This window comes from Gossypium hirsutum, chromosome A05 (assembly GCF_007990345.1).
Source record: "Gossypium hirsutum isolate 1008001.06 chromosome A05, Gossypium_hirsutum_v2.1, whole genome shotgun sequence".
Lineage (NCBI taxonomy): Eukaryota > Viridiplantae > Streptophyta > Magnoliopsida > Malvales > Malvaceae > Gossypium > Gossypium hirsutum.
The window spans coordinates 23,446,983-23,470,064 of record NC_053428.1 but is presented as its reverse complement, the minus strand read 5'-3'; the positions used below and the strand labels follow the sequence as shown (position 1 = coordinate 23,470,064).

The 23,082-nt window shown below is 32.9% G+C and overlaps 2 protein-coding genes across 9 annotated transcripts; both read right to left on the bottom strand.

The window, feature by feature from the left end:
• Positions 1 to 14: 14 nt before the first annotated feature.
• LOC107957733 (phosphatidylinositol transfer protein 3) lies at positions 15 to 3,599 on the bottom strand. 4 transcript variants are annotated; one of them, XM_016893295.2, is made up of 6 exons: positions 3,356 to 3,599; positions 2,598 to 2,794; positions 2,277 to 2,453; positions 1,824 to 1,922; positions 1,233 to 1,475; positions 15 to 695 (listed from the first exon to the last, which is right to left on the bottom strand). In XM_016893295.2, exons 2-6 carry the CDS (start codon positions 2,670 to 2,672, stop codon positions 294 to 296), a joined length of 996 nt encoding a protein of 331 aa, XP_016748784.1. In that variant the 5' UTR covers positions 2,673 to 2,794; positions 3,356 to 3,599; the 3' UTR covers positions 15 to 293. The 4 variants fall into 4 exon arrangements, with proteins under 4 accessions (XP_016748784.1, XP_040969950.1, XP_016748783.1 ...); XM_041114016.1 differs by having other exon boundaries at positions 2,277 to 2,386; positions 2,485 to 2,691; XM_016893294.2 differs by having other exon boundaries at positions 2,598 to 2,691.
• Positions 3,600 to 4,734: 1,135 nt separating this feature from the next.
• Positions 4,735 to 13,011, bottom strand: LOC107957734 (probable helicase MAGATAMA 3). Of its 5 annotated transcripts, none has more exons than XM_041114014.1 (10): positions 12,812 to 13,011; positions 10,314 to 11,768; positions 9,230 to 9,418; positions 8,904 to 8,999; positions 8,662 to 8,824; positions 8,392 to 8,524; positions 6,533 to 8,302; positions 6,251 to 6,422; positions 5,670 to 6,174; positions 4,735 to 5,561 (listed from the first exon to the last, which is right to left on the bottom strand). In XM_041114014.1, exons 2-9 carry the CDS (start codon positions 11,665 to 11,667, stop codon positions 6,128 to 6,130), a joined length of 3,924 nt encoding a protein of 1,307 aa, XP_040969948.1. In that variant the 5' UTR covers positions 11,668 to 11,768; positions 12,812 to 13,011; the 3' UTR covers positions 4,735 to 5,561; positions 5,670 to 6,127. The 5 variants fall into 5 exon arrangements, with proteins under 5 accessions (XP_040969948.1, XP_040969949.1, XP_016748786.2 ...); XM_041114015.1 differs by having other exon boundaries at positions 8,662 to 8,821; XM_016893297.2 differs by having other exon boundaries at positions 5,670 to 6,422.
• Positions 13,012 to 23,082: the final 10,071 nt, after the last annotated feature.

Sequence of the window (23,082 nt, the reverse complement as noted above, 5' to 3'; positions counted from 1 at the left end):
TTTAAGGTTTTCACTTCAGTGAATCAGTTTTGAGAATTTATTAAGCAAAAAGAGTAACTTGACAAGGCAATCTCTTGTCGAGGGATACAAATACATTACATTAATTGAACGATGTTATTCATTTAAACTTTAGTATAAAACGACAATGATAAAAATTGAGAGCAGATTTACTTTTGGCTTCATATTTTTTAACTAAAACAGTGAAACAATCGACTCCCGCTGCATATGGTCAGATTATGGTATACCTTATTACCTCACCCAAGACAGGTTCAGGCTTCGAGTCTCTTCTATATCTAATGAACTTCCGTGGAGCCATTATCACTTCCCTTTGTGACGATGACACTTTCACTGGGAGAGAGGGTTTCAGAGTCAGAAACATGACTAGGGGAACTGTCTACCTTGCCATTGTCAGAAGCATCAGAATCCGAGTTCAAATCAAGCGAATTCAAATCAACATGTGGCTCTGCGGATTGAGGATTTCCCCTTGTCCAAAATGCAGGCATCCTCTTGTCATCCTCTCTCATCCTCTCAGCATACTTACTAATGTTGAAACCCGAATCATCATTTCCACCAAATGCAGACTCCAGCTTCTCCATATCGAAAAGCTCCTCCATTATTTTCTTGCTATTGGGATCATCAGAGTAAACAAATTTTACTTTGTTCTCAGTCTTGGGTTCTAGAAATGGTTTCACCACCTGTCAAGAAACAGGCACCCAATATCGTATCAATGCAAAATAAGATGTCCTTACATTAACAAAACGAAAAATGGCATTGAACACAGCCCATAATCTGTAAACTAAAAGAGGAGGAAGACCAATAATAGTTCGCATAGTGCTGGATCTAAATGCTGGAAGGAAGAATTTCACGTTACATATTGACATGAAAAACGACTAGAGTGCTGAAATGTTTCAAACTAGCATTGCCTAGTAATCTCTTATTTATTACTGTGTTTACCATTTAGGCAGAATACCATCGAAAAACCAAAAAGAATATAAAAGTTGAAATCTACATTAAATCCGGATCTCTTTAAATCTGCAAAATCTGACTAGGAACCGTGTATCCAAATTCCATATTAACTACTAGCTAACTCATATGCTTACATATAGAGATCTCTTCAAATCATGTATGCATATTCTTGAGACACCTCACATGGGTATGTAAAAATTTTATGTTCTTTAACAAGAAAGCAAGAGAAAAAGAAGAAGTGGAAAAAATGTCAAAAAAGGGGTTACCTTCCAGAATGGTTCAAAGAACTTGGGTGGGTTGTATAGTATTGCCATGCCCAGACGCTCTGGATAATGGTCTTGTAAAATATGTGCTGTTTCCCGTGTCACCTTCACTGATGTATGTGACAAGTTGTAGCCATTGAAATCGATCAACCAGACCATCTGTTCCTTGTCTGGAGGAAGATTTAAAATTGCATTCTCCATGCAATAAACCAAATACCTTATCTGTCCTTTAGTTGACTTTGTGTTCTGTAGTCAAAACAAATGTAACTAAGTTGTCAAGGGTAATCAATGTACAGCTAAGTAACATGCTTACTAATCTGTAAGAAACCGGTACATTGACCTTTTATTAGGACTTGCTAAATGCTTAAGAGGCAGTGTAACATCCTATTATTGGGACAAATATGTTAACCACCATGATCAGAAATCTTAGTTAGATTGGGGTCTATCTTATATTATTCATTTCTTTTATCCTTCTGCTGATGTAGGGCACTCTTTGGAGTGAACTTTGACACCTTTCACTCAAAGTTGCTTCAATTTTTATGTAATACCAGATGTAAATTTGCACAAGTAAAAGGCAAGGAAGTCAGAGGGAACCTGGCAACTAGGTCTCATGACAAGAACTGTTCTTCCATGCTTGTCTATATAATTTGATCTGTAGATCTTCCCTGTCTCTGCTTCATGAGCAACCTCTTCCTATATCATACAAAAAAGCACAAAATTGTAAAAACGCCATAAAGGTTGACCTGAACCGGCAAAATGACAAGATTTCAACCATAATAAGTAAATTTGACTTGGGTTACTCTTAGGTTAAGTCCATAGATTTAAATTCCTAATTCAATGAACTATACTGAATGCAAAAGAATGCAACTTCTAAGAAAGATCATCAGGCCACTCATTGCCAATAGCCTAGCACCCTCAAATTTCAAAATAAAATGGATTAAAGAAAAAGGAAAACTGTTACAAGCAAACTGGATTGGGTAAATTCTGCATGCATTTGGTATTCCCTATTCAAAACAACATATTGTAGGAGGATGAATTGTAGCATACCCAGCGGATCTCTTCTGGTTTGTATTCTGCTCTCCATTTTAAGGTCTCTTTAAGCATTTTAGTTGCCTTCTTGACATTCCAGTTTCGCGCCTTTAAATATCTTGTGATGGCTGCATCAGAACAATAAATGGCCAATTTCTCAGGCAATGGACCTATCAACTTTCTTATCTCACTAATCTGCAAATATCAAAAGGTCAGAAAGCTTTACTCTTGACGGCATATAAAGAAGCTTTTGCTTGCTTCAACTTGCAAGATCTATGATAGGTCAAAATGATAATCTATGAGGTACAAGGAATCAGAGATCATATAAATAGAACATGCCTTTGCCTGCTGCTCTTCAGTTGTTACAGACTTATCAGAGCCATTTGAAGAGGATTTCTTCAATGCAGCACTCATAGCTTTAATAGATGTTTCCCTGTATGTTAACAGTTTAATGCAGAAACGAGAAATTGCATAAGATCATGAAGGATGAATTGGTGTGGAAGCTCCCTTTGGGATCATAGAAATTGCTACCAATCCTCCATAAAAGAAAAAAAGATTATTCAAAATCATAGGAAGCTAGATTAAGGAAATTAGTGAATGATCTGTACGATCAAACGAATAACTTGAAGACTATATTAACAAACCAGATAGCCCAAAATTGCTGAGCAGTTTTCTGGGCTAATCATCTTCAATAGCAAGGTGTTACTATAGAATTTGATCATCGGTAACACAAAAGCTTCGTTTACTTACACCTCAACCCCTTCTCCTTTAGTTTGTCCAACAAAACAACAAATCAAAGAAGAAAATAATTTGTTGTAATATAGAAGTCTGTATATGGGATGGAAAATTTCATCCAAAACATTTTAGACCAAAGAAAGGCATTTGGCATAAATGACATTATTTTCACCTGATGACAAATTCTATCCACCGCATAAGTTTTCGGATATAAAACAGTCCAATCAGCTTACAAGAAAATGGGGAAAATAAAAACGATAAGATGAACAGGAAATTTTTGCAGCTGGAAGTAAACAAATTGTGAAAAGATCTAAAGACCAAAAGTAAGTCTGCATATATGGTAAAGGAAGGAGCAAACTAACCTGACAGATTCAAGGAGGAATGGGATCTTCAACTTCAGGGGTGGAAGCTCAGATAGTAAAAATCAAAGAAAAAGAGGTCAACCATGAAAAGGGTGTCGCTTAAGAAATAGGAGCGGTGAGGTTCGTGGCGTTGATGGTATGTACTTGGATCGTCTCATGCAATCAATTCGAGAAACCGGGAAGTTTGGGGTTCCTTTAACTCCTCCTTTGTTTTTAAGTATGTACTTTTCGGCTCCAGCCTTGTTTTCTAACTTTTCTAGAATGGGTGTCCCCATTTACCCTTTTTTTTTTGGATCACTGAGACGCCAAGGTAGAAATTAGGTTTAAACTTTAGGGTAAATATCATAATGTTATTAAATTATTAATAAATTTACATTTTGATCATTAAACTTTAAAAAGTTATCATTTAAGCTAATAAGCTATTAAAATCGTTACTATATAGTCTTTTTTGCATGCATTACTTGTACCAATAAAAAAAATTTCATTTTTTTTCTTTTCTACAATTCAATATTTTTTATGAAACGGACTTAAACATCATGAATTCATGAACTAATTTTCAAATAGCTTTCTTTTTCGATCTCCAATATTGATCGTTAAATTAACCTAAATTTAAAATTTAGTCTTCTACTCATCGATAAATACCGATTGAAGGTGCTAATTATCAAATTGTTGTTTAAAACTCATTAGCATAATTTCTTTTTAAAAAGAACTAACAGTCTAGTGACTTGAATAAAAACTTCAAAAAATCGGTGATTTAAATGAAAATTTTTGTATAGTTTAATAAATATTTTATAATCTTTTGAATTTAAGTGACCAAAATATAATTCACTACCATAATTTTTTTTAAAAAAGTAAAATAATTCAATAACAAATGAATAACTTAATAATTTAAATGAAAATCTTGATTTTCAAATAATTCAATAAGTATTTTAAAAAGAGACTAAAACATAAATCATTGTAGTTTACCTGATGAACTAAAAAAAATTACAAACTGGGGTGTATTTCCATTTTGGTAGCTGTAAAATAGGCAGGTCAACATATGAATTAAGTAATTACCCATCGAGGGCAGAATAGACCTTTTAAAGCAGGAAAATGTCGGGGAAACTAGGCAAAGCTAGAGGACAGGTTTGGATTGTAGATGCTATCAGAAAGAAAAATTAAATAAAATGCCCTTTTGAAGATTTATCCCATTACACCCTGTTTTTTTCAACCTTTTCAATTTTTTCGATTTACAGTTTAATATGGTCTTGGTTTTGACAGCGAAGCTCACCCACTTAACAATCTTCTTGGTAAGCAGGAACGCGGCAGAAAAGCAAAAGAACAAATACTGTCCAAACAGCAACCTGTTGAGTTGTTCTTACTCATGCCTGGTTATAGACTTGAGAGAACTTTTAAGATAATAAATTGAATCATGTACGGATATGTTCATCGCTACATAAATTGTATCCCCCGCATTACTTTTAAGTAATGGCAATCTGAGGAAAAGTACATCTCATCACAGGAAAATAAAACAAATAGTATAGTTTAAAACCTTGGGCCATTATTTGATGGTTTTCAAGTTTTAAAAAAAAAAAACAGCAGCTGAGGTTTTTCGCAGCTGAGAAAGAATTCTTTGGTTCCACCTGAAGCTGTATACACAAAGTCAGCTAGATGAGAGTTCCTCGCACAATTCTGTACCCTTTTAGGAGTCTTACTTCTCTATACAGAATTTTGGAGGTGTGTCCTATTTCTATCCAAGTCTTTTGGTTTAAAGAACCAAGGAAAATTAACATAAGAACAAAAGCAAAGAATACTTGGTTAACCAACCCGTATCCTGCAGAACTAAAAAGTTATCACCGAAGTGCATCTCCATGTTCAAAGAATATATACGGCAACTTTGATAGAGGCTGATTCTTAGGATTCTGCAAAGCACACCCGCTCAAGAATCGCTACTCGTCCTCTGACATTTTGCAAGCATTTGTAAATTTGATGAATGTAACTTCAAATTTGACAGATCCAAAAGAATTCACATCCCCAAACTGAAGAGTCGGCCATGCATTCAGTGTATTGTGGAAAACGACAAAAGTCAAAGAGCACCAGAATTTGAAATGACTGCCCAACTGTATCGATTAAAGACTTCATCCAAGTAATAGCAGATTGCAACAATCAATTATCAAGCAAAGGGATATTGTAGGGCGGCACAACTCTTAATGCCAGCATTCAACTCCTGGTTTAGAGAAAGCATTAGTTATAAGACAGTCGTAGTGCCCACGTATAAAAATTTACATTAAAAGTTGTTCAGTCAATAATTTTGGCTTGATGATATACTTCTTACCTTCGAAGCCTGTCTGGGTGGATCTAGGGTTTGATCTCATACATCCTACCCCCCAGATCATCCACTTCCTAGCAGGAATCAACATGGCAGACTGGCAAAATTTCACTGGTGACCCATGCAAATCCCTCTCAACTTGTTCATCTTAGGGCAATTATCAGACACAAGTCTGGCACCAACTTCCAACAAATTGTTTCAATACTCATGGAGCTAAGAGCTCCATAAATTTCAATGCAAGGATTATAAATAAAGTTCTGCTCCACGGACCGCCATGAGCCAAAACAGTTCGTAGACAACAACCAATGCCTAGGACTCTCTTTTCCCCATTGTACCAGCAGAATTTTGCTTCTTCAGTATACCATATTGCCAGGCCTCTCTAGATTTGTCACCTGACGGATGAAAATCATCCAAAAAAGTATCCAGTGGCGACTTAAATGGCCGATAATTCCCATTCCTAGAAATTACAGTTGTGCCTGACTTATCTTCATCCTCTGATGGTGTTCCTGACCTGGATTCCATGTGCATATCAAGTGATCTATGTCTTGGTCCAGCAGACCTTAAACCTCTCATATTAGAAGCCTTACCCTGTGATGGAGAGTAAAGTCCCCTTGGCCCTGAAAATTCTTTGGGGAGCAAGTCTTTTGTGAAGTCCTTGGGGAGAGAATCCATGTCCATATAACAATTCCTAGCTTTGGCATCAGCAATTAAGGCTGCCCAGTCATCTGATTGTACCAGAGCACTGGCATTACCCATAACCTGTTCAAACATTAACGTCGATTCAAGAAAATAAACACAAAATAAGGTAATTGGAGATGGATCAGAGCTAGCATTTAATAGGATACAAGATTAGAAGAAAGAACTCATACCCACAAAGCCCTTCTAGCACGAGTAAGAGCAACATTCATTCGTCGAATATCTGCAACAAAGCCCACCCCATGACTTGAGGCACGGACACAAGACATAATAATAACATCACGTTCCTGGCCCTGGAAAGCATCTACAGTATTAATATATATATCCCTCTTCCCTTCCTCTGTCCTTAGAACACTCTCAAACTCACGTTGTAGGCATTTTAATTGCAGCTTGTATGGTGTTATTATACCAACTGTGATTTTTGGCACACCCAAAGATTTTAAGGTTTTCTGTAGGTACTCATACAAGCGCAAACAAAACACTGCTTCATGCACATTCTGGTATGAAACAGAACCACCTCTATGGGACTCTCGGCCATGAGTAATATCATAAAATAAATAAGGTTTAAGCAAAGGGTCCTTGTAGTAAACCTCGTCAGGTAAGTTGGCAACACTTTCACTATCAATAAGACGTCCTTGATAGAAGTACCTAGATGGGAAATCCCTGATCTGGGGATGCATCCTATATTGCACAGATAACAACCTTGTTGGGCACCCTGCTTGCTGGAACCTTTCAAAAAGGCTTCTACTGTATAGGAGGGTCCCAGCAGCCTTGCTGATGACAGTTGCAGGGAGTTGCTGGGGATCCCCAACAAGTACACATCTTGCTGCACCAAGAGAGAGGGGAGGAAGTATTGCAACTTCACTGGCTTGAGCAGCCTCATCAATTACAACCATATCAAAACCATGAGTAAGGCGAGAGAATAATTTACGCCCACTACTTGAGACAGTAGTAAATACAATCTCAGCCTCATTGGCAAAACTAGCCTCAAGATTAGCACGGGCTCCTTCCAAGTTGAAGTTACTGCCAACACGGAACTTAGCTTCTAAAATGAGAAGGCGAGACATCTCAACTAGAACCTTATCTCTGCTTTCAACAACTGCAGCCAAGTTCTGCAACAGTACATCTCGGTTCTGATCCCGAGCAAGAAGAATTTCAGGATCAACACCAACAGAACCTTGGGACCGAACAGTAACAGCTGCAGCAGTAAGTTCCCTTTGAAGAGTAGCAATCTGCTGAGATAACATGGCTTCACGAGCCTTTAAAGTCTGAATATGTCCAAAAATTTCATCACGGTTCTTGAGTAGAAGTTGTTCAGTTCTCCGCTCAACAGAAACTGCCTGAGCAGCCCGTGTTTGAGAGTCTACCCCAACTCGGGCCACATCAGGACGGTAGATTTTCATCTCACCATCAATAAATCCTCGATCAAGAACACGGGCAAGAAGCTCATCAGTTGCAGCATTAGAAGGAGCACAAACCAGCATTCTAGGTTTTGGGCAGAGTTTAGGAAGGGTGCGGAAAAGATTCTGGTCCATGTTCTGGAGGACTTCATCAATCGATCCCATTGCAACGTTATCAGGATTACTCTCATTAGCTTGTTTATAGCTCTCAGGTGCTAATTTCTTTAGCAAGGAGGTATAGTAGTGCTGATATTGAACCAGATGAATGACATTTAGCATCCCCCAGACTGTATGTGTCTTGCCAGTTCCTGGAGGCCCTTGAACAAGGGTGAAAGGCCATGGCTCTTGTCTCTTTGTCACCCCACTACTTGTTCCAGCAGCTGTATGTGTAGCTGCCCACTGGATTGCTGCAAGCTGAGGCCCATTAAAGGTCCTATGTAAATAATCAATAAAATTTGGTGTGAAGCATTCAGGCATAGCTGGAGATTGCTGCTCATATTTTGGGAAGTGATCTGGGCTAGGTTTAAGGATAGCAGTTTGCATCTGTGCACGAGAGAAACTTGATTAACCCTAGTAGATACATCAAGCAACAAGAACTAAAGCTAGCCAGAGAAGATTTATGAATAAAATACCTGAGAATTAAGACGACAAAATGCATGCAATGCCACATACTCACGCTGGGTCGTTGCAAGAGATCCAAGAACTGTCAGATACCAAAGCGACCTAGGTTGAAGTTTCCTCAGAATGTGATCATCATCAACCTTGCTGTAAAATTTAATATGTGAATTTAACATTAAAACACACAAAAAAGGAGGAATGCTGGGGAGAAGAGAGGTGGGGCAGGGGGGATACAAGTGCATTCAGAACTACAGAATGCCAATAAGCAATGTTTCTCTATATACCTGCTTGAATCATAGGAATCACCAACATAAAAGTGAACAATTGCACCAATAGGATCACGAGTATCAAGGGGTATGTGCCGCCTAACAGTTCCAACCACACGTCCATTAACCTCAGTGTCTTCATCTTCTTCAATTGTAGATGAGTTGCGCTTGTTTCTAACTGCTTCACACAAGATGTAAAACATTCCTAAGATATACATAAGAAATATATCTGAAAATAAGTTTTTTCCCCAATGTCATACCTGATCCAGGCCTTGGAGCTGATAGAACTGCAACATCACCCTCCTTAAATACCCACTTACATTCATTAGCAGGAAGAACGATCACATCATACCATCCTGAACCAATAAAAGCAAACTTTCTGCCAATTAATAGAACTGGTATAAACATTTGCTCATGATCCCAAAAATATTTGAGCACATTTCTACTCTGGAACCAAAAAGTTAACCAGAATCATAAAATGACAATTGCCAAACTTACCAAAACCCATAACCTGAAGTAGCCACTTTAAAAACTAAGATAAAGACTACAAAGATGTGGACTACAAACAGTAATCAGGCACTTTTACCTCTTTCTCGCCGTTCAATGTTTTTGATGCGGACCATTATATGTGTATCTCTTGAAGCTGATTCAGTTAACTCTTCCCATGTGCTGTACAGTTGTGCACGACATTCCTCAAAAAGTAGAGGCTCAAATACTCTGACATAATCTTCTACAGATTCAAACCGCCCAGGAACGCACTGGAGATCAGTATCCTCTGATGCATGAAGTGAAAAAATTAATTGCAGGTGTCAGAGCTGATAGCCCATAGAATTTTAATAAATCAACAGAATGAAATGATAAAAGCAAACTAGAGATGAATGGAAATTCAGTCTAACCCTTTAAAGTAGCCAACTATCATAACATAGTGAATACTTGCATATACCTAGAAATGATGCAATCTATAAGCCGCCAACCAAAAGAGGGAAAAAAAGTAGGAAATTGCTTCAATTGCTTCAAAAAATAGTCACATAGCTTGAGCAATGTGTGAACAAATCTTCAAAAGCCCCATACAAAAGAACGAAATAGTTACAATCATATACTTAAATGACTTCTTTTCCATTATTTCATATCAATGACTTCAGAATTACAAATTTTAGGCCTGACTTAATATTCTAAGGCTTAACGTATAGTAGCAAATCAAGAATTTGTACCCAGAGAAGTCTCCCCCAACACGCAATACAAGCAAATAAGAACTTCAATAGCTGTTTATTCAAACACAAAAATATCCAGAAAACACATAATTCCAACTCAATGAGAGATAGAGTAAATGAGTACAGAGAACTACACAGATATTTGATGCGATTGGTCTCTGCAATAGAAATTCTCTCAGAAATAACCAGATCATGAGAATTACTGCTAATAGATATAGCAAATAAGTCAATAGCAACAATACGATTAAAAGCCAACTTCCAGAATAAAAATATACATCTCATCACCTTCCATGTCCTTTGAGCATTACCATTCTCATAGAGCGATAATTGAAGGGACATGGATAACTGGCATGAGAAAAATAATAAGAAACTGTAAAGCAAGCAGGAGGTGAAAAATGTAAAAATATCTTGAAGTTTAGAAGTAGTCAGACAAGTATCTGAAATGTTGCCAGCATATACCTGGGTGATGCCAAAACTTTTCACTGGTCACCTCTCGTATAAGGCGTTCCACAGATGTGTCCTGATACGGTGTACTGGTAGCAGTTGTCTTTTTAGAAGGAAGATGTTTCTTATTTACCATCTTGGTGTCCACAGAGCTTTGGTTGACTGGAGCTGGCTTTCTATTAGAAAACTGCATATTCTTAAGCTGCCTCGAATCAGGTTGCTTCCATGAACTCTGTCTTGGTATGGGAGGTAGATGAGCCTCTGAAAGTTCAGTGTCACTATTTAACCTCCTAGGCCTGGCAAGTAGTCCAGAACTGGTATCACCATCACATTCAGACTTATGATCAAATAACTCGACTGCAGGGTTAATTCCATCATTACATGGTAAATCAACTTGCTTCTGATCCTCATTTATTGGCTGACCTTGCTTTTCTCCAGCACGTTCACCAGATTGAGGATTAGTGCGAACTTCTTTCACAGTACGTGTGATAACTGGTGTTGGAAAGTTCTGCCTTCTTGGAGTAGACGTTTTGATAGGACCAGCTTGTTTGACATCTTCCAAATTAAGAAACATGGTCTTCCTATTCCGTTTCTTTCCCAGCATTGCTTCTTTCTGTTGGTCTATCTTCCTCTTTACAGGATTATTTGCAAACTTCAGCGCATGACTTGCTTCAATTCCTTTAACTTCTCTCTGTTTTGGCACCAACACAGGTTCTTCTTGACCATCAACAGATATATTATCTTTACTGTCACCTTCTGCAATTTGGACACTGTTGCCCTTCTGTTCATTCAGATGTTGCTCCAGTCTTAATGGAGAATGACTGTTTTCAGCTGCACTAACACTTTCAACAGTCACACCTAAAGCATTAGACTCCAATTCCTGTACACCTTGTTCTTGAGAAGCTTTAACCTCTTCATGCATACAAAAGTTTCCATATGCATCAGCAGTCCCCTCAGCATCAGACCATTCACCTTCTTCTCTTTCCATGGCCTGAGCATTTGCAGAACCTGAAACAAATGAAGCTGCTACTTGTGATTTTATCTCCCCACTAATATTTGACCTTGAAGAAGACGACGCCAAATTAGAATTCTGATCGCCTGTTCTTTTGGGTTCAACACCTACTTCAGGGCTAGGAGAAACTTTAGGCCGAATAAAAGGCTGAAAACCTGAGCCAGTAGATGCATGTGAGAATGCATGGTTATTTGCTATTCGTTGAGAACCTGATGATGTCACAAACAAGTCAGTAGCATGGGGATTTGCTGATGGAAGTGCCTTTTGTGGCTGGATGCAGATACCTCGATCACTCTCCTCATCGTCTTCGGCGGGAGGTTCATTAAGATCAAATAATAGTCTTCCTCGAGAGCCCATTTCATATATAAATGCATACAAGCAATATGACTACTCTTACAATATCTAACTGGATCTTCTTGTGTTTTTGTTTCAGCAAAAAATGCACATGGCATACGACGCTGCAATTAAAGTACAAAATCATCAGTGTAACTAGGAAATATAACTTTAAAAGCAGCTAGCTTAAGCAAACAATATCCAGTTAAGAAACACAAAGGCGAACATCTGTTAAGAAACACGAAACTAGATTTAAGCAAGGCAATGCATTTGCTAAGTATTTCAACCAAAAAACCCTTTTATCATAAAATAAAAGGAAAATGACAACCAGCTTGATTGCCATATCAACACATCCACTTACATACATACACACACCTTTTATTTATTAATAAACAGATTCAAAAACAAACCTATGACCTATCAACTCAGCAATTCCAAACATATGCATCAAAATCATTCAAAATACAAAGAAAAAAAAATCAACATAAACAATCACAATAAACCATCAAGGTTACTTTGAAAGGCGCAGTTAAACTAAAGCAATACCAATCAACAGTATACAGTACCCAAACCAAGCAAACAGTTTTGACTTAACTGGATGCAATGTGAACATTACTCGAAAACCTAAAGAACTTCACCCGTCCCCCAATTGTAACTAGCTTAAATTGAAAAACGGAATTCCAATCGGGACTAGATTAGAATCATAAGATCCCTAAATAAGACTAACCTAAGTTCAATCTCGAAAAACACATAATACCTTTACCTAATTAAACCTCAAATCATCCCCAGATCGAAACTCCCTAAACCAATAAGAAACTAGGGTTTTAAAAAGAGCATAAATCTAAATACTTATGGTCCGTTTCCGTTCCTTTCAAATCCGCGAATTTTAGCAAATCCGTTAGCTAAAACCTTTCGCAGATCAAGATAAGAAAACCTAATAACTTGTCAAAACACGTCAAAGACCTATTATCCAAACAATGCAACAATCAAAAGGTCAAAGTCTCTGTTCTCCGATTCAACGTCTAATTTCATTCCTCCAAAATTTTTCCAATATTCGGAATAATCTAAATCTCAAAAAAAACACAAAAACAATTAAAACCAGTTGAGACTTGAGAGAGAGAATTTCCTTTTTCATAAATTAAAATTTTAATTTTATTATTTCTTTTACCTCTTGAGAGCTGTAGAGAAAGTAGCGAAGCCAAAGAGAGAGAAATAGAGAGGGAATAAATATAATATGAGGGAGAGGTTCTTTCTCTATTGAAACTAGAATGCAATTTGCCAAGGGAGGAAAGGGGTTTATATAAGGAAATAACAAGCCCATCTAACCGGCCGGTCTTTTCTCTGTTCAAAATTTAATTATTTCCCCTTAAATTAAAAATAAATAAATCCCACGCCTTTTTTTCCTTTTCTTATAAAAATTTTATTTATCCTTCCGATGAAACTGAATTTACGGAAACCACCTCGTATAGAACCGACCGACTGGTAGACTTAGAAATAAGGATTGGGGATATTTATGGAAATTAGCGAAAAGAGAAGATCTATCGGTTTGGCTATGAGGTTTGGTTTGCGTGTATTATACTCACAGGTAAGAATCCTGTATCTAGAGAGCTAATCGTCGTTGATATTGCTGGGGTCCACGGGGATCCCACATGATCATCGTCGGGATAATTGTGTGCAAGAAATTTTAGAAGAAAAATAAAGTTAACACACCTCAACCAATTATGGTGACGAGAACCAATTTTGGGTGTATTGGAGGGCTAGTTTCGGCAATTCATAGGGGGAAGTGAGGCAGCTATATTGCTCTCCCACGTGCGTTCCGAGGTGACCGTCGTACCATCTCATTTGACAGCGAGGTGTTTCTTCCGGTTTTCTCTGCTGTCGTGTGCAGCCGATGGTGTCCTTTATTTACGAAACTGCCACTACCGATACGGTCGTGGGTGTACGGTGATGGATAGGCGCGTGAGAGAAATGAGACTTTTTGCACGATTACGGGAGGAACCATTCATACAGTCTAATGCCCGTTCATTTTTTTTTTGGTAAAATAATTACTTCAAGAGAAGAACCATTCATATAGTCTAATGCCCGTTCATTTTTTACTTATCACGATTCTCCAATTTTCCAAAATAAAATTATAAAAGAAAAAAAAAAGTTTAATGGTCATGAATCATGAGTCATCAGCAATGACATGGAACACCAAAAAAGTAACAATTAATATCAACTCAAATGACTGTTATATCCTCCTGCTCATGCCAACGTTTAGAATAATCAATCTTAGGCCTTAGCTATCTGAACCAATACCAACTAACTTTTTCGAGCAACGTCAATTTCATTTCACTATTTTATTATTGGACTACAGACGGAAAAGTGCTACCCTTTTTAATTTTTGCAAATACAAGTATTTTGTAATTTCGCAAAGTATTATTTTTATTATTTTTTATATTAGAGTGAAGGCCCGATTTTAATTCCAATTATTCTTTTATAGATAAATAAATAATAATAAGATTGTTCTACATTTTCAGTACTATATTCATTCTATTGATTTTTTGTCAAACTAATTAGTAATTTGGATTGTATGCATGTTATTGTAAGTTATGAGCTTTGAAGGATTTAAGTGCGTGCATAGTATTTTCTTAATATTAATTAATTAGATAATATATTTTTTTAAGTAACATTTTTAATCATTTTTACCAATGTATTAAATAATTAGGTTGGAGAAATTTTAAAACTTAATCCCTATATCTAAAAACCTAAAAATTAAATCTCTTTTCATTTTCAACTTAAAAATATCTATTCAATCATTAATGTTATTGATATTTTTCATTAAAATTTATCATTTTTTAACATATTAATTAGACCTCCTCGTATAATGTAACATATAATTAGTGAAAAACAAACATATCAAATAAAAAAATGTTAACAAAAATTATTAATATTATTAATGGTTTTACTAAAATTTTTAAATTGAAGAATTAGGTGTCTTAACCTTTTAAATACAAGAATTAGATTTCATTTTATTTTTTTTTAGAATAAACGTCACGGTTTCTTAAAATATAGCGATAGATAACATATTTTCATAGAATAATTATTTTTTGAAAGTTAATTGTTGGATAATAATAAGATAAAAGTGCTATTTTATGAAATTTAAAGGAGGCTTTGAATTTTATGGTAAAACAATGAACAAATCACATTAGATATTTTTATCCCCACAACTTAAATATATGTAAGAAAAAAAAGTTATTTAACTAAATAGGTTTTTTCTTAATTTTTTTAAGTAAATAGATAGTTTCTAAAGAGAGAATGAGAGTGAAAGTGTGTCCAGCTTATCCCTGACATGTCAACAAGTAAGTTCGTCCAACTGAACACGCGTGTTCACACTTTCTCTCCAAACACTACTTATTTTCTTAAGTTTTTAAAAAATTAGCCTATTTTACGAATTAATATTTTTACATTTAGCCAATCATATATATATCTTATCTTTGTGTCAAGTGGTGTTCTTTCTATTTTTTCTTTTTCTTTTTTTTAATTATTCATTAAATTTATTTTTTAATAAAATTATATTTTAAACATATTATCAATTTTAAAAATAAAAATTTTATCAAAATAAAAATAATATCTACTTATTAAGATTAACGGAAATAAATATAATATTAAAAATATTTTTTATAAATTATATCATCAATTAAGATAAATACTAATATTACAAATTAATTAATTTTATAACAATATCGATGATATATTAATTTATGATAAATAATATTATAAATAAATTATTTTTTATAATAATATTGATGATTTAATCTAATGGTGATTTATTACAAATTTAAAATTTTTTAATTGATGATATATTATATTTTAAAATAATATATTTATAATTTATTATTATAGTATATTATTTATGATAATATATTAATTTTGTTAACTTTTTGAATATATTTCTGTATCAATATTGTAATAAAGATAAATAATTATATTTTAATTAATAATATTAAGTAATATATTATTATTCTATGGTGATTTAATTTATGATAAATAATTTCTTCAATTAAATCACCATAGAGTTATATTTTTAGATAAATTACATTTATTTATGGTAAATGCATAATTTTTATGAAATATATTATTATAACTGAAATTATATTCTAAAATCTATTTTACGAATTATATTTCCTGATAAAAATATATTAAAATTATCAATATGATAATAAATATATTTATGATCAATGATGTAAAAATATATTAATTAAAATAGATAATTAATAAAATATATTAAAATATTCCTACATACTGTGTATTTTTATATTTTAAAATCTTCTTTTTGATTTATTTGTTATGTATACAAATTTGTATTAATGAAAATTATTTTTTTACAATCTCTTTTTCTTAACAATGATTTCTAATATTTATGAAATCATTTTAAAAAATTATCAATTATCCATATAAATTTCGTCTTACGAAAATTTTCAAATGAAGTTACATCGAAAAGTGAAAACAATATATTTTCTCATTGAAGCTTCGAGAACATGATACATTTTCTAAAATAATTTCATGAACAAAATTTTACTTTTAAAGTATGAATGGAATGGAAGGGCAATCATCATTTAAAGCCCTCCCATGTTTCTTCATTAATTTTATAAGACGTTAAATCCACTTGAATTTTTTATAATCACAATTTCAACTTTAGCTTCAAAAATTATTATCTAAAGAGGCCTTTCCTGTCTCTATTATATTTATTTAAGGACTTTCACATGTAATAATTACTTTATTAATCCCTAATATTCTTAATTTTTTTTGAAAATTAAACCTTAATTCCAAATTCCAAAGTTGCACAATTTTCTCTGGACATTTTTATTTTATCCACGTTACTCGCATATACTTTTTTTTTATGAATAAATTATCGTGTTTGATTTATTTATATATTTTTATTATTTGGTTGATGAAACATAAATTTATATAAATGCATATTTTATTAAATTTCCATTTTATAAATTTTATTATTTATTAATTAAAACAATTTTTTCTCTCAATAAAATTAGTAAGAGATGCCACTTTAAAAAAATAGAAATATAGATTGTTTTTAAGGGAAATAGGTCTATTTTGATATGATAGAACAGCACCATGGTAGAGACTTATTTCATTTTTTTAAAAAAAAATTAATTAATAATTATGTTATTTTCGAGTTTTGAATTAACAAACATATTTTTCATATTTTTATTTTATTTTTATTTCATGTTTTTAATGAATAACATGTTTTTTATATAAAAAATAATAAATATGTAATTATATAATAAAAAGGCATAAATATTTGTTTAACCTCTAAATTTATCATTTTCTCCTAAGTATGTACTCATAGTTTTTTTTTTCGGTCCCAAGTTGATAATTCAGTCAAGAGTTTTGGGTTTTTTTTTTTGAAATAGACATGACGCTTTTAGGTGATTTCATAATATATTTTTAATATAAATAATAAAAAATATTAAATGTTCAAATAAATTAAAATTTTTGAAAGTAAAAGAATTAAATTAAACAGATTTCTTGAAAACAAAATTTTAAATGTTGTGTTTAATTGCTTCATTTTCCCTAATTCTAAAACTTGCGATTAATTGGTTTTTTTACCTTAAAATATTGCGATTAATTGCTTCATATTATCCCAGGAACTAAACCAAGAATCGGAATCAACCAGTACAACTATTGAAAACCCAATCAAGCAACAAACCCAACTTCTTTTTATCATCATCATCAGTTATGTTTACATCCAAATCAATTTTATTTTCATTCTATAATTCAATCTCATACCATCCATACAATAATAAAGTAGTAAAATAAATCCAAAATGCTCAAAATTCAAAGAAATACTCCAAGCCGTTTGCTTCTTATCTTTTATTTTGCTTAGGGACGGTGTCAGCCTTCGGGCTAACTATCGCTCACCTTTTTCCTCTCCTATCAACCCTTTTATTTCTTTCTTATTCTCATTCAATATACACGTCTTCTCTCTTTTTCAGTTTGCAGATCTATTTTGTGGGTATTTTTGTTGTCTTCACAAGTTGTGATAGACAAATGACAGTTCCTATTGTTCGCTAAAACTCTACCGACTATCAGTAATTTTTCTTAGAAAGTAGGTGGCTTTTCGTCAACTTCTTAATTTGTTTCTAGTTTGAGAGTATTTCATAATAATAAATTATTTCACGTGTCGATTTGGACCCGTATTGTCTTAAGTTTTATATGTTTTTTTGTTTGTTTTTCCATTCTTTAATAAGTATTCAGTTTTAGAAGTTTTTTGTCTATTCTTGTAGCACGTTTTTTAGTCTTGCTTATGCATGTAATTTTAGTTTTACAAGTGATTTAAGAGATGATTTTGTTGTCGTCCTTTCTAGTTTGGTGAATACTCGATTTTTTTGTCGATTTTTGCTCGCCGCTTTGGACCATTCGGGCTGATTTTATTATCGTATTAAGTGCTTGCAATCACTCTAGATATATCGTGCTTGAGTTGTGACAAAACCAATTGTCAACGTGTCATAATATTCTATTGATGTTGAGGCTGAAGCTTTTGTTATATTGATGGAGCTTATCATTCATCATTTACGACGAGTGTTTGCTATTTTTTTTTCTCTCTAAATTGTATAGTTTCATTTATTGAATGAATTAATGAATTCGTCTTTCAAAAAAAAACTTCAAAGAAATATTTTTCTTACAAATAAGCTCAAATATTTTTTCTCTTCATCACTAAATCAAGTTGCACATTTAAAATTAATCACCAAAGTCGCTACAATCTTTTGCCTTGACTCTTTTTTCTCTTTGATTTTATTTGACCAGAGAAACCCTAAACATTCCCTTTTGTCTCTTCAATCAACTATTGCTTTGGTGGGTTGTGCAAGAAGCTTGGAGGTGGAGCTTGAGAGTGTAACAACCCGCTCGACGAAGTCTCTATATCTGGTTACTGTTTGATGTGTTATTGGTAAAATAAAGATAAATATAAATAAGTGAAGTGTTTGTTTTGACACAGTATATGATTCTGTGTGATGCATCATTTGACAAACTTTTTGTTTTGGTGTGTTATAAAGAGTGTGGACGAGCGGTTGAAGGCGAGAGGGGTAGTGCTGGGTGTCTGAGTTAAGGGTGGAAGGGAGAAGATAGGAGATGTGTGGGCTGGTAAAGAAGCATGAAGAAGATATTGAGAAAAAAATATCAAATCTAGATTTCATAAAAATCAATCCTGGAAAATAAAAAGCTAGTATAATGAAGCTAATAGTATTTTGAAGTTAGATTTTTTTTTGTTAAGATTAAATTTTAGAATGAAAAAAAAATTGTTACCTGATTTTCAGGGTTAAATGAGTATTTAAGTCTAATAAAAATATTTTTTTAATATATATGTTATGTTAGATATATTTTATTTTTTAAAAATATTAGTTAATTTTTGTTAACTCTGTAGTAGCCAATTTCGGCCTAGACCAATAAAACAAAATAAAACCCAAAATAAAATAAACAATTAAAAAAGTCCAATTTCTTTAGTCCATTTACAATATATGTGGCCCAATAATTAATAACCCAAACCCAACAAGCCCAACAAACCCAATTCTAACCCTAGCCCAGAAAAACTAAAACTTTCAGCCAAGGGAAACCCTAGGTGCGCCGCACCTAGGTCGGTCTGCCCCTAGGCCGCCGCACGCCACCCTCACGAGCCAACCACCACGCCCCTGATCAGTTCCTCTTCCACGTGTCGCACAATACCTGCAACAGAATCAAATACAACAGTAGAGAAAGCACGCGAGAAACAGAGAAATAAATAGCAAAAGAACAAAAAACATGAAAGGAACGGTTTGTAGATTTGCTTTAAAAGTCAATATCTTTTCTTTGTAAACGGTTACGAACATTAAGCAATCAAAAAAGAGAAAAACAAGCAAGAGGTTGATCTCCGAATTTCTTTTTTTTTGTTTGTTTTCATTTCATTTCTTTAATTTCTTTTTAATTCCCTTTTTGATTTTTACTACAAATCTGATAAAAAGAAGGGACTTACCGAACTCAAGTAGCATCGTCGTACGTACCTGACTCCCAAACCCGTTCTTTCGAGTTTCATAGACCATAAACATTGTTTTAGTAAACTAAAATGTTTTATTAAAACAAAGGTAATCGGATCACACCTAATAAAGATCGGTGGCGACTCTCTTTTTTCGTTTTCAAAATCAAGTCGATTCCCGTTTTTGAAAAATGATTTCGACAGCTTGGCGACTCCATTTTTTTCGTTTTCAAAATCAAGTCGATTTCCGTTTTCGAAAAATGGTTTCGACAAACTCGATTAATCAACTCAAAATTGTCAAGAGGGGATGAATTGATCTTTTAAAAATTTGTGGATGCTAAGAAAATAGATAAAGAGAATAAATACAGCGATATAAAGTGGTTCGACCCTAATTGCCTACTCCACTACCTTAGCTTTCCTTAACTAAAGATTTCCCCAATTTTACTAATTTGACAACTTTTGAGGATAAGATTTAACATTACAAACACCTTAAGGTTTCTACCGAAACACTAAGACAAAACATTCTCAAAGAGAATAACAAATAAGCGAACTAAGAACAAACCATTAAAAGAGCATAATATTTATAAATTGAGCACAAATGCAAGAAAAACACCAACTTACAAGTGTGTATAAAGGAAATTGTTGAGAATTGAAAGCACAAGTTTGTTTTGATTGATCTTTAAGCTTTAATAATCTTTATTGTTGTTGTAGGGTTTTTGAAAGATGGTGTTTATACCCCTTAATTGATTTCCAAGCATTGTGGTTGTTAAAGAATTGAATAGAGCTGTTGGGGATGAAATAATCAGTGCATTTAATTCACTTGCAAACACGAGTGTTGATACTTGCTGACAAGTTATCGATATTTTTAGCATTTAATGCAAAACTCAAAGATTGTTGGAGCCAGAAATATCGATATGGTAGATCGATATTTAGCTAAAATATTTGAGAAACAAAATGTCAATTTGGTATTAGCTTTTGGAGGGGTACCGATATTTTAAAAACTATCAATACTTGGTTAACAAGTATCGATAATTTTTGATTTGTAGCTATACTGACTTGTTTTAAAACAATTTAAATTTGATTGAAAAAGTATAACTCGATTGAAACTATTTTAACTTGATTAAAAGTTGATTCAAATTTTTTTTCTAAGATTTTAAAGTAGTAGGTTCATAATTATATCTCTTAGGCTCATTTGAAATATAATTTTGTCAATTTTGTTCAACTTCAACTTTTATTCAAAAGCATTTTAATTTGTTACATCAAAACATATTATCAAATATAGCTTGGTATAACAATTTTTTATATATATAATTGTTATATGTGAAAAAAAAAATTCATCTATGTTATGAGCATGGTAATTTATTTTGAAAAATGGATGCAGTAAATTTTAATATTATATATTTTTGTATGTGCATTTGAAATAATTAGTTAAAATATTTCACATATAAAAATAATGATTTTTGAAATAATTATTTTTATAATGTAACGACCGATATTGGAAAATATATTTTCGGGTCTCTATTTTCATGAAACAAATTCGTAAATAATTATTAAAAATATTTATGAAGTTAGTTACGTGGTTAATTAGGCTTTGATTAGGATAATTTGTTTAAATTAAGAGTAATTAGGTATAAGGACTAGATTGCATAAAGGGTAAAAGTTGAATTATAGAGTAAAGAAAAGTTAAATAACTAATTAAGGAATTAAACCAAAAGTTGAGAAGTGTTTGGAGCTAGTAATGACATATGTCAAAATTAAGTTCATAAAATTAAATTATTTTTTACTTATTATTTAAGTAAGAATTAATAAATTAATAAATTATATTATAAAACATAAAGTAAAGAAATAAAGAAATAAAAATAGAATAGAAAAAGAAAGAAGATGGGGACGAAACAGAGAAGAAAAGGGAGAAAGAAAAAGAAAGGGAAAATTTAGGGTTTTAAAGTTTAAAGCTTGATTGGTAAGTTAATTTAATCTATTTTCCTGTAATTTTGATATTTTTAGAATCCTAGAACAAAATACTACTTGATTTATGTTGAAATTTTGAAAATTAGTGGATTTTAGATGCTATCATGTTGAATAAATTGAAGTATTAGGGGTTAAATTGATAGAATTTCAAGTTAGAATTAAGAAAAGGATTGAATTGTAAAATAAATTGTAAGTTTTGAAATAGAAAGGACTAAATTGGGAAATTTTTAAATTTAGGGATTTATGGTGAAATTAGAGAGTTAAATTTAGTTTTAAGTGGTAATTGAATGAAAATAAAGAATAAAATTGTGAAGAAAATAAGGTTAGATTTGATTAAGGATTAAATTGGAATTTAGGCAAAAGTTGTGTATGAAATTGTGTGTATTGATGATTTTAAATTGTTTTAAATTTCCGTAGCTAACGTTGTGCCCAAGACCTCTGCTAAAAAAGGAAAAAAGAAAGTCGACGAGGAGTGATTCGAAAATTACAGTTTATATTTCTATAATCCAAATTTAATAGTTAATTGTTGAATTTATTACTTATTGAGTATGCTAAGTAAACTGAGGTAAGTAATTAATATTGTGATATTGAATTGAATGGAATTGAATTTTATGAGCATATGTAAATAGTTGAATTGAAAATTATGAGAATTTGTGATTGGTGTGGATTTTGATTGAAATTGAATTGAGAAATTGAAATTGAAAACCCTATTAACTGTATCGGGCTGAGCCGGATATAGTTGGCACGCCATAGGATTGGAAGAGTTCAGGGATACTTCGACCACGAGTCGATGAGACACTAGGTGTCAAGATTATTATTTCGAATAAATTCAATGAGGTACTAGATACCAATTTACTTCGGCATGGCCGATGAGACACTGGGTGTCAATCTTTTACTTCGAATTATTTGATGAAGCACTGGGTGCCATACTGGTGTGTTTTGGTTAGATTCGTATATACGCCAAAGTCTGAGTCCTGTTAATAGGGGTAAATAAATGAATTGGAAATATAAATAATATTGGATGATTTTGAATATGAATTGGATTGGAATATTGAATAGAGATATGAAATTGAAAAGTATGAACCATGATTTCATGAAATGATTATTGATTTAGTGAGATGATATGTGAATTAAAGTGAAGAAAAATTGTTTAAAATAGCTATTGATGAGATATGAAAGTTAAATGTATAAATTGTTTCATTGATTGATTAATGGTCTTATGTGATAAAATGTGCATGTTTTATTATTTTGCTTTAAGTATTCAGATTATAGAAATACCACTGAGTTTATACTCAGCGTACGATTTGTTTCCTTGCGTAGGTTAGGTTAAAGTCGAATTGCTGAATCAGTATCTAAAGCCGATCCCGAACTCAAAGTGGTGAAGTAAATTTTTTTTTTGGTAATAGCATGTACTTAAGATGTTTTATGTTGATCATTTAAAAATAAAATAAAATGATATTTGG